At 48.9% G+C, this 13,898-nt stretch overlaps 1 protein-coding gene across 1 annotated transcript; it reads right to left on the reverse strand.

The window, feature by feature from the left end:
- LOC309354713 (vomeronasal type-2 receptor 26-like) lies at window positions 1-11,514 on the reverse strand (the record flags this gene model as incomplete). Its single annotated transcript, XM_081884977.1, has 4 exons — window positions 1-902; window positions 9,068-9,194; window positions 9,944-10,171; window positions 10,678-11,514. The coding sequence occupies 4 exons, from the start codon at window positions 11,512-11,514 to the stop codon at window positions 1-3; spliced, it is 2,094 nt and encodes a 697-aa protein (XP_081741103.1).
- Between the last annotated feature and the right edge of the window lie 2,384 nt (window positions 11,515-13,898).

Below are 13,898 nucleotides of genomic sequence, written 5' to 3' on the forward strand. Positions count from 1 at the left end.
TCAAATTTTCTTCCTTATTAGCTGTTCTCTATTGTTCAGCTCAGGCCTCAGAATAATTATATAACATTTGGGAGAAAAGATGCAACCCAGCAACCCACCACCAGAGGCTAAGATGGAGAAGATCTCCACAGCTACCATGTATTTTCCCTTGGTGCTCAGGTAGGAGGGAATAAAGGACAGCCAAACACTGCAGAAGACCAACATGCTGAAAGTGATAAACTTGGCTTCGTTGAAACTGTCTGGTAACTTCCTGGCGAGGAAAGCCACAGCAAAACTGACAGTGGCCAGGCAGCTCAGGTAGATGAGGACACAGTAAAACATGGCCACAGACCCCTCATTACATTCTAGTATGATTTCTTCTGTGATTGAGTTCATGTCCACATCTGGGTATGGGGGAGAGGTTGCCAGCCACACAGTACATATGCCTACTTGAACTATGGAGCAGGAAAGGAGAATGGAGTGGCCTAGTCCTTTCCCCACCCATTTCCTCATCCTGGATTCTGGTTTTGTAGCCATGAAGGCCAAAACCACCATGAAGGTTTTTGCCAGGACACAAGAAACAGCAGTTGAGAAGATGATACCAAAAGCTGGTTGCCGAAGGAGGCACATCACCTTCTCTGGTCGGCCAATGAAGAGCAAAGCACAAAGGAAGCAGAGCAGGAGAGAGATGAGGAGAGTGTAGGTGAGGTTTCGGTTGTTTGCAATGACAATGGGTGTGTCATGGTGTTTTATAAACGTACCTAGTACCAAAGTTGTGATCAAGGAAAGGGAAAGAGAGAAGCAGGCTAAACTGATGCCCAAAGGTTCTTCATAAGACAAGAAGCTTATATCCTTGGGTAGACATGCATCACGGTTTCTGCTTGGATAGTCTTTGTCTGGGCATTTATTACAGTCATTCATATCTGGGGGGAAACAAATATATTAGGTCATATATTTTAGCTTGCTGAAATGTTTACTTTCTGTCTGAGAAGAATAGAGCTCTGTTTAAATCAAAGCACATGTTTAATACTGCCTGATGCTCTGTAATGTGGTATTGTTGCAATCTAAGCTTTGTCTATCTGATGGATATGCCAATAAACCACATGAGACCGCAGAAGGTTCAACTCGCTAAAACAGCTAAATGTCATACAAAGAATTTCAAACAGTTTTATACATTTGGCACAAATTCCACACATTCCATTAAGTTTAAATATCCTATCCAATTGAAATGCTTTTTTCCCCTCACCCCATTTCCTCTTATGGAACTTTGTTGTCTCCTTATGACTGGTCCAAATTACAGTTTAAACAAAGGAGCTTCCTCGTTCTCTGCTAAACTTTTATTGCAGGATAAGATTTCACTTTAGTATTGTCCAGTGGTACCTCGGGTTACATACGCTTCAGGTTACATATGCTTCAGGTTACAGACACCGCTAACCCAGAAATAGTGCTTCAGGTTAAGAACTTTGCTTCAGAATGAGAACAAAAATCGTGTTCCTACGGCACAGCAGCAGCAGGAGGCCCTATTAGCAAAAGTGGTGCTTCAGGTTAAGAACTGACCTCCATAACAAATCAAGTATTTAACCCAAGGTACCACTGTATTTCACTCTAGTTACCGAGAATAGTCTGACCACAGTCCGAGCATGCTCAGTATGTCAAAACCTTATATGGTATGATTCTCTGTACAGTAGTACCTCGGGTAATAGAAGCTTCAGGTTACAGACTCCGCTAACCCAGACATAGTACCTCAGGTTAAGAACTTTGCTTCAGGATGAGAACAGAAATCGCACAGCAGCGGCAGCATGGCAGCAGTGGGAGGCTAAAGTGGTACCTCAGGTTAAGAACAATTTCAGGTTAAGAACGGACCTCAAAAACTAATTAAGTTCTTAACCCGAGGTAGCATTGTATTTAATTATTACAGTATTCTTGAATTTAATTGGTTCAGGCCTATGTAGTCCTGTAAGTGTCACAGCCAGGGCCATTGTCATCTGAATGTTGTTTATTCACACTAGCCTGGGTGCAGCCCGTGTAAGTCAGAAGGAGTGGCAAGGCCCGCTCTAGATATGCTCAGAACGCAAAGTAGAAACGTGCAAAGAGGGATATTTGGCAAATCCACACAATGATAAACTGTCATCTGGAAATGAATGTCCCCACTGTGGAAGGACGTGGAGATCCAGAATTGGCCTCCACAGTCACTTATAGACTGATTGTTAAAACTCTGTTTATGGAAGACAATCTTACTCAGCTATGAGTGATAGAAGAAGAAGAAGAAGAAGAAGAAGAAGAAGAAGAAGAAGAAGAAGAAGAAGAAGAAGAAGAAATGCTTTGAACCACATACCATCTGTCAGGGGTTCAGAAGGAGAGACACAGGAGGGGGAGCAAATGGAGAGTGAGGAGGAAGAGGACGAAGGGGGTGCAGGCAGTTACAGTTACCAGAGTCATGACTCAAGCCTCTCTAGCGAATCGGAGGACTCACAGAAGGGAGCACCGAAGGCCAGAGTGAGGGAGGTTCCAGGGGAGAAACCTCAGGAGGGAGGGGCCAGCGGGGAGTCCCTGAGCAGCAGTTGGAAGTCAGGACCAGCTTCCACACCAGAGCGCAGTGGGGAGGGGGAATCCCAGGAGTCGGGACCAGTGTTCTCACCACCAGTGGGAGGAGAGGAGGCAGGTTTGGCCACGCCCACATCCGGAAGCGGGGAGACGGTCAGAAGGAAGGTTACCGGCTGGGCGCGCGCGCCAAGTTCAAATGTACAGGCGAGCGGCACAGCAGGGAGTCCTGACAGGGAGCCAGGTCCTAAAGCCCGCCGGAAGGAAGGGCGGGACTCAGGGGGGTCAGCGTCAGAGGAATCCAGGAGGGGAGTAACCCCAGAAGGCAGAAGGACCCAGCGAAGGAAAGAGCAGCGCAGGAGGTGGAGCCGGGCTTAAACGGGAGAATCTTAAACTGGTGTGGCTTTAGCAGCGAGTCAGAGGGGACTTAGCCGATCTAGCGTCAAGACGTGGGTCTGCGCGCCCAGAGCTTGGAAATGGAAACTAAACTTCAATAAAGACTTTTGTATATAAGATCCACTGGGCGTTGGTCCTCTGTGAGCTGGGACCTAGCGGCAGTACCTGACAGTAAGTCCCCTCTCCGTATTCCACCAATCTTGCAACCTCGTGGCGTGTGGGAAAGCAGCGGGGGGTGAAGATTGGTGCTTCGGCAGCTCACGAAAACAGGAAAAATGACTACCGAGGAGAAGATAGCGAGTTTGCAAAATGCAGTGACGCAGTTGACTGCAGAAATTGCGGCTTCCAGAAAGAATGAACAGGACGCAGCTGCTGCCTGCCAGGATCTGCGAACCAGGTTAGACGTACTAACTGCACAGAGGCTACCGGTCACCAGACCAGAAGGGATTGGGCTGGGGAACAGAGGAGGGAGCCTGGTGTCTCACTTCAATGGGGACCTGCAGGAGTATCCTAACTTCAGAGCAGATTTAAAATATGCACTGCAGCTGCTTGACAAAGACTTTAAGACTGAGGAGGAAAGAGTGGGATTTATCATTTCGCATTTACGGGGGGAGGCGAAATCGTGGCTGCGCAATCTCTGGAGAGACAAGGATCCAGCCCTCCAAAACGCAGTTGCCTTCATTAAGGTGATGGATGCGTGTTTTTTGTCTGAGATTGATGTGGATATCGCTAGGAAACAGATTCACGGACTAAGACAAGGCAAAGCCACTGTGAGGCAATACCATTCGCGTTTCTTCGCATTGGTGAATGCATTAGCGTGGGAGAAAGAATCGTCTGCTGTCAGAGACCTTTTCTGGGAGGGGCTAAGTGGACCTGTGAAAGACGAGATTGCCAGGGGTGAGAGACCCCAAACCACCAAGGACGTTGTGGAACGGGCACTCACCATTGGGGTTCGCCTGGAAGGACGTCCTTGGAGCCAGGAGGAAGGGCATTGGGGACGCACGTCGGCAAGAGCACCGCCTCCCTTCCCCAAGGAGGCGGCGCGCGCTCGATCCATGCCTCCACTGGGAGGGGGAGAGGAGCCGATGGAGATTGGTGGTGCTAAGGCTCAGTATACAGCAGGAGCCCTAGCGCCGGGAGCAGCCAAGATGAAGCCTCCTAGAGGAACCAGGAAGTGCTACATCTGCGACAGTGCTCAGCACATGGCGAAAGAGTGTCCCCAGAGGTTTCACAAGCACAGTGCAGCCGCAGCGACAGTAACAAACGCAGTTCAGCAGAGTGAATCACAGCAGGGAAACTCCACTGTCTGGCTGGAAATGGAGTCACTGGGGGCCAGCCAGACAAGTCAGTGAAGCAATCCCCAGTACTCTTACAGCCCACCGACCCCCTCCCACCCAAACCAGTCGTGCAGCTCACCGCATCCCTTCAACTCCCCAATGGGCTCCCTGTGGAAATTCCCATTACCATTGACTCTGGGAGCAATGCAGATTTTATAGACATGCAGTTCCTCCAGCAACATGGCATAGCCCTTTTGCCAGCGACGGTGCCTCTGAAAGTCGTCACGGTGGACGGCAGGGAGCTACTGGGAGGGCAAGTGCTGCAGCAGACGCCGCCAATGGTGATGCGCATTGGAAATCACCGCGAAGTCATCAGCTTCAACGTCACCAGCCTGTCGGACACGCCCATAGTGTTGGGAATGAGTTGGCTGGATAGGCACAGCCCGGCATTAGCTTGGTACCAGCGGCAACTGACCTTCGGCTCCTCTTACTGCGCAGAACACTGCATCCTGGCTGACTTGGAAGATGAGGGGCACGAGGATGGACCACATCTGAAATTGGGAGTGTTGCAAGCGGTGCCTAACAAGTACAAAGAGTTTTTGGAAGTCTTCTGCGAGAAGGAAGCGGACAAGCTGCCTCCCCACAGGCCCTACGACTGCAAGATCGACCTCCTGCCGGGGGCGGCACTCCCGACGGGGAAACTGTATTCCATGTCTGAGGATGAATTGCAAGAGCTCAGGGAGTTCATAGATCACAACCTGAAGCGAGGATTCATCCGGGAGTCCAAAGCGGCCGGGGGCAGTCCTGTGTTCTTTGTAAAGAAGCGGGACACGCCCCAGAAGAGGCTGGTCGTGGACTTTCGCTTTTTGAACCAGAGGACCAAGCCTTTGGCCTTCCCTATGCCCAAGATCGATGACCTGCTGGCGACAGTGAGGAAGGGTCGCATCTTTACCAAGTTGGACCTGCGAGGAGCGTACAATCTCATTCGCGTGCGGGAAGGCGACGAATGGAAAACGACCATGTTTACACCGCTGGGCACTTATGAATATAGAGTTATGCCTTTTGGATTAAAGAATGGTTCCCACTGTTTTCAAGCCTTCATGCATCATGTCTTGGCGGGTCTTCTCTACAAGAAGTGCGTCTGCTTCCTGGACGACATCCTGATCTTCTCGGAATTGCCAGAGGCACATGAAAGAGATGTCAGGGAAGTTCTGCAGAGACTGCGGGAGCACAGGCTGTACGCCAAGCTGGAGAAGTGCCAGTTCGACAAGACAGAGGTGGATTTCTTGGGCTACAAACTGTCCGACGAGGGACTGGCCATGGACAGTGCCAAGGTACGTGCAGTACTGGACTGGAAGAGCCCACGTAATAGGAAGGAAGTACAGAGGTTTGTCGGTTTTGCCAACTTTTATCGTAAGTTCATCAAGGGTTTCGCCATGCAGACAGCGGCCATCACCGACACCCTCAGTTCCAAAAAGAAGAGGTTCATCTGGACGGAGCAGGCGGAGCAGTCCTTTCAGAAGCTCAAGCAGCTCTTCGCTTCAGAGGAGAACCTACTACACGTAAATCCCAGCAGGCCCATGAGAGTGGAGACGGACGCCTCAGACAGGGCCGTGGGAGCCGTTCTGTTGCAGCAAGACCACCAGGGGGACTGGAGGCCGTGCGCTTTCTACTCCAGAAAACTTAGCAAAGCGGAGCAAAACTACACCATCTGGGACAGGGAGTTGTTGGCCATACATGCAGCCTTCAAGGCGTGGCGGCACTTCCTCGTCGGAGCCAAGCACACGGTGCAGGTCCGCACAGACCATAAGAACTTGGAGTACTGGCGCACGGCGAGGTTCCTGAACCAGCGACACATCCGCTGGGCGGAGTTCTTTGCAGATTTCGACTTCAGAATTGAGTACATCCCAGGAAACAGCAACGTCTTGGCAGACGCGCTGTCCAGGAAACCGCAGTATCTGGAGGCAGAGGCACCGGCGGCGGCCAAACACATTTTCACACCACAGGCGTGGGCTTGCGCGTCAGCCACGGTGGACCTGGACGTGGTGCGCCGCACGCTGCAGACGGACTCTTTCGCCCGAGCCAAGATGGAGGAGGTGTGCAGCGGCAAGGCGAAAGGTGACAAATTCCAAGTGCGAGACGGCCTGCTCCTACACAAAGGAGTCCTCTACGTACCAGGAGACAGCCTCCGCGCTAAGGTCCTGCAACAGCTGCACGACGCGCCCAGCGCGGGGCACTTTGGCAAGGAGAAGACGGTGGACTTAGTGGCCAGAGACTTTTGGTGGCCTAAGATGCGGGGAGATGTCGCGGACTACGTCAATAGGTGCGACACCTGCCAAAGGGCCAAGCCTGTGCACCAGCCGCCGGCGGGCCTGTTGGAACCGCTGCAGACACCGTTCGAACCGTGGGAGAGGGTGGCTCTGGACTTTGTCACGGATCTGCCCAGTTCGAGGGGCAAGACGGCAGTGCTCGTGGTAGTAGACCTGTTCACCAAGATGGCCCACTTCATTCCTTGCGCGAAGGTGGCCACGGCCGAGCAGACCGCTAAACTGTTTATAGACCACGTGTTCAAGGTGCATGGCCTACCACGATCTATTTTGTCAGACCGGGGGCGCCAGTTCATCTCCAACTTCTGGCAGAAGCTGATGGGTTTCCTGAACGTCAAGGTCAGCCTGGCGTCGGCGAGACATCCGCAGACTAACGGGCAGGCGGAGAGGGTCAACGCCATCATGCAGCAGTACCTGAGATGCTACGCGAACCAGCAGCCCTCGACCTGGGTGGACTATCTACCGTTGGCTGAGTTTGCCTACAACAACACGAAGCACGGGTCCACGGGGGTGACACCGTTTTTCGCCAACAACGGGCGGCATCCCAGAACCTTCCCGGGTTTGGACACAGTGAGGGAGGGGGAGCCGCAGGGAGCAGAGGCCGTGGCAGCAGAGTTGCAGGAGATCCATGAGCAGCTCAGGAGGCAGTTAGAGATGGCGAAACAGGCTTACAAAGTGCAGGCAGACCGACACAGGAGGGTTGGGGAAGACATCCAGGTGGGAGACTGGGTCTGGTTAGCAGCCCAGGCAGTTCCGGCCAGATCGTTGGCCAAGAAGAAGCTCGGGCACAAGCAGCTAGGGCCGTACCAAGTAGAGGCGCAGATCAACCCAGTGGCCTTCCGGTTGACGCTCCCGGAGGGGTCCAGAATGCACCCGGTCTTTCATAGATCAGTGCTCACACCCTACAGAGAGCCCCACAGGTTTCAGGCACCAGGGAGGGCGCCAGACCCGTTCAGGGAAGCGCCCAAGAAAGGGGGGTCGCCGAGAGGGGAGCCACTTAATGAAGCCACAGAGATTTTAGACTCAAGGTTGGCCAGCGCCAACAGGTGGGTGCCGGATTACGCAGTGCAGGAGCAGTTGCTCAAGGAAGAATTCCACACACTTTTCCCGCACAAGCCTATGCCGGCGGGCTTTTTCGAGGATTGTCTGTTCACACCCATACTCTCGGCCAGCACTTTCCGGGGTTTCTCGTCAGCTGAGGACTCGGCTCAGGGAAGCAGCTCCCCGGAGGGATCGCTCTCAGGTTTTGGCACGGGGGGATCTTATTGGTGGGAGGACCAGCCCGAAGTGGGTTGGCGCAGAGATGTGCCAAAGGGTCCCTGGGAAGTGGATCCCCTTCAGGCGACAGGGGAGGGGGGCCCTTGGGTGATTTGGGGGCGGCATCAGATTTTGAGCACGCCGCGCAGGAGATGGAAGCGGAGGAGATCGCCGTCGACGTGCCCATGGGGGACTTCCCGGACTTATCCCGATGGTTGCATGCCTCAGGGGAAGAGCTGTATCCCGGACTCACCCCCACAGCACTGGAGCACCCGAAACCCGCACCGGAAGAGGGGGAGGGGGGAAGGGGGGGCTTCGAGGGGGGGATGGATGTCAGGGGTTCAGAAGGAGAGACACAGGAGGGGGAGCAAATGGAGAGTGAGGAGGAAGAGGACGAAGGGGGTGCAGGCAGTGACAGTTACCAGAGTCATGACTCAAGCCTCTCTAGCGAATCGGAGGACTCACAGAAGGGAGCACCGAAGGCCAGAGTGAGGGAGGTTCCAGGGGAGAAACCTCAGGAGGGAGGGGCCAGCGGGGAGTCCCTGAGCAGCAGTTGGAAGTCAGGACCAGCTTCCACACCAGAGCGCAGTGGGGAGGGGGAATCCCAGGAGTCGGGACCAGTGTTCTCACCACCAGCGGGAGGAGAGGAGGCAGGTTTGGCCACGCCCACATCCGGAAGCGGGGAGACGGTCAGAAGGAAGGTTACCAGCTGGGCGCGCGCGCCAAGTTCAAATGTACAGGCGAGCGGCACAGCAGGGAGTCCTGACAGGGAGCCAGGTCCTAAAGCCCGCCGGAAGGAAGGGCGGGACTCAGGGGGGTCAGCGTCAGAGGAATCCAGGAGGGAAGTAACCCCAGAGGGCAGAAGGACCCAGCGAAGGAAAGAGCAGCGCAGGAGGTGGAGCCGGGCTAGAATCTTAAACTGGTGTGGCTTTAGCAGCGAGTCAGAGGGGACTTAGCCGATCTAGCGTCAAGACGTGGGTCTGCGCGCCCAGAGCTTGGAAATGGAAACTAAACTTCAATAAAGACTTTTGTATATAAGATCCACTGGGCGTTGGTCCTCTGTGAGCTGGGACCTAGCGGCAGTACCTGACACCATCCAACTACTCTCAATGCATGGTCATTCTCATTTGATTGGCATATTTAGACTATCTGAAAGGCAATGATCACAAAGAGGCAGTATCACACACACAGTAGATTATCTCTTTTGAAAAGTAAATTCAGCCATCCTTACAACACCTTTCGATTATTAGTGCTGAATCTGGATCTATTTAATCTATTTATTCCTCCTACCATCCTGGATTGCAATCTTCCCCTCTGCACATGGGATGCAATCATAGCAGCAAGGGGGCTGTCCCTCCTTCACTTTCTTGCTGGATCCCGGAAGACATCTCTCAGTACAGAGAGAAAGAGGCCGAGTCTATTCCGTAAATGAAAGAGCAGAAGGGTCAACAAGAGAACAATGAGTTTGGAAATCTCTCTATGTTACTAAGCTGAGTCAGCATTTCAGCAATATGTAGAATGGCTAATTTTTTTAGTAGTAGAAATGTTTGAAGTAATTTGATACCCCCTCTATTCTTGTTCTTGTATGTGTAGGTATTGTTCCCCACCTGTTAGCCAGAAAGGTGAAATCTTGGGGCTTAACTATCCTCTTTTCTTCAGTTAAAAATCAGTATTTTATAATTGTTAAGAAATATTTATAAATATAATAAAATAAAATATTTGCCTTTATTCCGTTAGTGACTTCTAGCAGTAAGCTTTTGGCTCTTCATCTGATACTTGGATGAAGAGGAGGAGGAGGAGGAGTTTTAATTTGATATCCCACTTTATCACTACCCTAAGGAGTCTCAAAGCGGCTAACAATCTCCTTTCCCTTCCTCCCCCACAACAAACACTTGGTGAGGTGAGTGAGGCTGAGAGACTTCAGAGAAGTGTGACTAGCCCAAGGTCACCCAGCAACTTTATGTGGAATAGCAGGGATGCAAACCCGGTTCACCAGATTATGAGTCTACCACTCTTAACCACTACACCACACTGGCTCTCTGTATGCATTGGTTATGTTCTACACAGTAACATGCAGTTTCAAAGACAGTGAGTAGACATGCAGGTATATGATCATTGCTTAGGTAATATTGAATTTCTTTGGAATTATCTAAATTGTGGTCTTACCTGATTAAACCAACTGTGCCATGTTATGGCATCTTCATCAAGGATGAATGATTGGTCTTGAGAAGCTTGCAAATCTATCCTCCCAACGCTCACTCTGTGCAAACTTTGGTTGGAGAATATAATCCAATTGACTATATCTAAGCTAGATACCACCTCTCCATTCTGGTTGATAAAGACCACATCTCCGGCCGTGTTATTAAATGAGATACTTTTCAGAAAGGAATGGAGCTAGAATGAAAACAGAAAAGGCAATTGTTTGGAAAAGGCAGGGCGGAGCATTTTTTTTTTCCTGTAGGAAAAACCTACAGCAATTGGTGGGGGTGATTCAGTCAAGTGTTAGTGGATTCAGGTCCAAGCATAGAGACCATTAATTTTCTCTCTCCCACATCCCTCTCTCCCCCTCTCCCCTTTTTTACAACCTTTCTTTATCTCCCCTCCCCACACCTTTTTTCCTCTGTCCCTCATCATCTCTGGAGACACCACAGTGGTGTGCAACCACCTGCTCTGAGGGAGGATTTTGTGTATATGGGATAGAGAGAATGCTGAACATCTCTCTCGACCATTACTGACGCTTCTTATCTGTGAATGCAGTAACATATCAGTGGTCTGCAACTTCTTTCATAAAAGCGCTTTTTCATGTCTGAGATGAATGAGCAAGATGACAACACTTTGGAAACCCATACCTTGTGGGGGAATAACAGGCCTCTTCAAGTTGAGGATGTTTAGCCTATTACCTGCCAAAACTGTGGGTTCGCATTCTTCCCTCTCCCTCCATACGCCATTCCTCTGTGCCTGAGTCTGGATGTGGACATGGCATGTAAAGCATGGGCCATGGCATAGACAGCATTGTGGATGCTGTAACTGTGGCCTGTCATGCTCATTTCAAAAAATGATCCAGGAAGGTTCTCCAGCTTCTCTTCTCCGGTGCAAATATTCCCCTCCACCTTGTCTGAAGTGATATCTGGGAATACACATCCAAAGGCCTGTTGCCAGAAGTCTGTGATAAAACCGTCCCCATCTGTGCTGGAAGCGTTTCTGTGCACAACATATTGATGAAATCCTGGTGGGTTTCTGAAGTGAATTTCAAAGGATATAGCACCATTGAATATTCCTGCATCCCAGTTCCTTTGAATGACAAATGAAGTGAACTCAACCTGGGCTGTTATTATCCATACTTTACTTTTTATATTGTATGTCATGTCATCATGTTCTGATAGGTATGGAAGCCATCTAAAAGTTGCCATGGAATAAGATTCTCCATAGGCAACTATTACATTAGCTGTGCTGCTAAAAAATTTATGATTTATACTTGTCCCCTGTTGTAGCATGCCATTTATTTCAGAAATAAAACTTAAAGTGGGGATTCTTTCTAGGAATGCAAAGCAGACACCACTCTTGGTAAATATTGGGGAAATGGTTTGCAGAAATCTTTCTCCATTGTCATTGTCCGTTGCAATGACTCCAATCCACGTCCACCTGAAATGCAGAAGCAAAGAGAGAATTCCTTCATACTGAAGGGCTTCTGAGGCTGCCATCTGGTAGAAGGGAAGCCCTGGGCTTTTATCATTCATCACTGGAGCAGAGCCATAAATGAGCTAAAAAGTAAATGAAGAGAAGAGACAAAGTAGATTCCTTTCGCAGTATTCATATAAAATATGAGGTGAACCCTGTTAGTCAAATATAGCCTTTGCCAATGTTTCAGGGTTTGTTTGCTTCTCTCTCAGTTTTACAAAAGACACATATGCAGATGAGCTGAAAATTGGGATCATCTCCCTTTTCTCATTTTTAAACCTTTGATTTGATGAATGGAGAGGGAACTGTTTCTGTTTTATATTATTTTTATGAATCTTTTAAACACATTGATGTCTGGAGCAGGGCATTGTGTCTACTTCACTTAAAAACAAACTTTTTTATGTCATTGCAAAATTTGGCAGGGTCTTGTACAATGGAAAAAACTGGATGGGGGAACATACCATGCCCCAAACAGCAGATTTCCTGGACATTATCTGGCTTTGTCAGAATTGCAACTTGGGTTAGGTGCCCATTTCTTCTCTGGAGCTTCGTCTTTCTTCTTCATGATGCACATATGCCCCATCACACAGCATAACTCTGCTGATTCTTCTCAGACTTTATTTATGAACATTTATTTCATTTGTGAATCAGCTGCTATCTACTTTTACTGTCCTCCTGTGGAACTGGATTCTATCTGCAATTTCCCATAACCTCTCTGTGTCTTTCATTATGTCGGGTGTGCTAAAGAGGAATAGAATAGGCTCCTACCTGTAAGGTGTTTTTTAGCTGTAAGCATTTCCCCCACTTCCCCAGCAACTTATTTGTCATGCCCTCCGGCACTAATTTTTCCAATGGCACCTAAAATCTTATTGATTTTATCCTGTAAGCAATTCCCCCTTTCCATCAGCAACTCATTTCAGATACCCTCCTAATTCAGCAGAAAATTATGCAATATGTTAAACTGTTGGTGAGAGAGAAGCCCACTCTCCCATCAGCAGCCTTTGGAATATAGTATAAGTGATCTAAATGTGTGTGTGTGTAAGACAGGGGAAAGTTACATATTTTTTTAGATATTGCAACCTTCCCCTTTATTCAGGTTTGTCTGTCTGTTTGTTTGTTTGCTTATATTACAATTATGTACCACTTTTATTTTCAAAGGAACTCAAGGTGGTGTACATGGTTGTTCTTCCAATTTCATATTCACCCGGACCTGAGGCTGAGGAACCTGCCTCTCCCTCTATGCAAGCTAATAGAGGTCTTGTACATAGGTGTCCTACCTGTGGAATCTTATAGATATCCAAAACAGTGGCCACATAAAAGGAGATTTCAGAATCCAGTCCCCCAATGACCCCAGTCAGATTATTTTCAACATCACATATATAGTTAGGGACAAATTTCTTCACCATGGATAAAAGCAGCAGCGTGGCAAGATATGTGCTCCTTGCACTGACATAGCTGTCATATAAGTGAAAGCCCAAGGTGATATTGGGTAGGATGTGAGGGTCTTCATTGATCTCCTTGACTGCAAATGCCAAGGCCACGATGTGTTGGTAACCCTTAGGCACCACCCTAGAATGAGAGTTGCAAACTGTATCAGCAGAAACTTCAACAGATCTATCCTTTTACACAATAGTTAATCATACTGAGTTCAGGGGGGGTTACACTCTGCCTGTTCTACTGTTGAATAGATCTTATCAGTAGAAAGTTATTCCTGATGTTTAGTTGACATTTCCTTTCTTGTAACTTGAATACCCTGATTTGGAGCAAGAGAAATCAAGTGTGTTCCATAATCCTGGTGACAGCCCTTGAGATATTTGAAAATGGCTATCATTCCTCCCCTTAGTCTCACCATAGCTAAATATCTGAAACTCCCTCAATCATTCCTCACAAGGCTTGGTTTCCAGAACATCTTTGTTTCTCTCCCCTGCATATGTTCCAGCTTGCTAATACTTATCCTTCTTAAATTGTGGTGGTCAGAGCTGGATACAGGACTCCAGGTGACCAAGGGAGAATAGAGCAGTATTAGTACTTCCTTTGATCACGACGCTATACTTCTGTTGAGGCAGATCCCTTGAACATTTCCACATGTACTACTGGCAAGCCAAGTGTTCCTCATCTTAGATTTGTGCATTTGTCCCTATTGAAATTCATGTTGTTACCTTTGTACCAATCTTTTAAGGTTAATAGTATCTAGAGTAGGGTATGCTAATGTGGGGTAATGAGACGTCTTCCCTTACATGTCTGAGATCTTTTTCTGACACTTACAATGTCTCTGGTCTCTCTCTGCAGTGACCTATTTTTCGTGAGTCAGTGATGGTCGTTGGAATTCACTAAATTCTGTACTTCATAATAAGTAACTTTGAGTGCTGAAACAAACTTTAGTCTAAGTTCAGAAAATGAAAGCATAAGAACCTTCCGTTTCAGAAGACTCTAGCAGTTCAGA

Source organism: Podarcis melisellensis (genome assembly GCF_964234715.1).
Source record: "Podarcis melisellensis genome assembly, chromosome: 13".
In the NCBI taxonomy this organism is placed as follows: Eukaryota; Metazoa; Chordata; class Lepidosauria; order Squamata; family Lacertidae; genus Podarcis; species Podarcis melisellensis.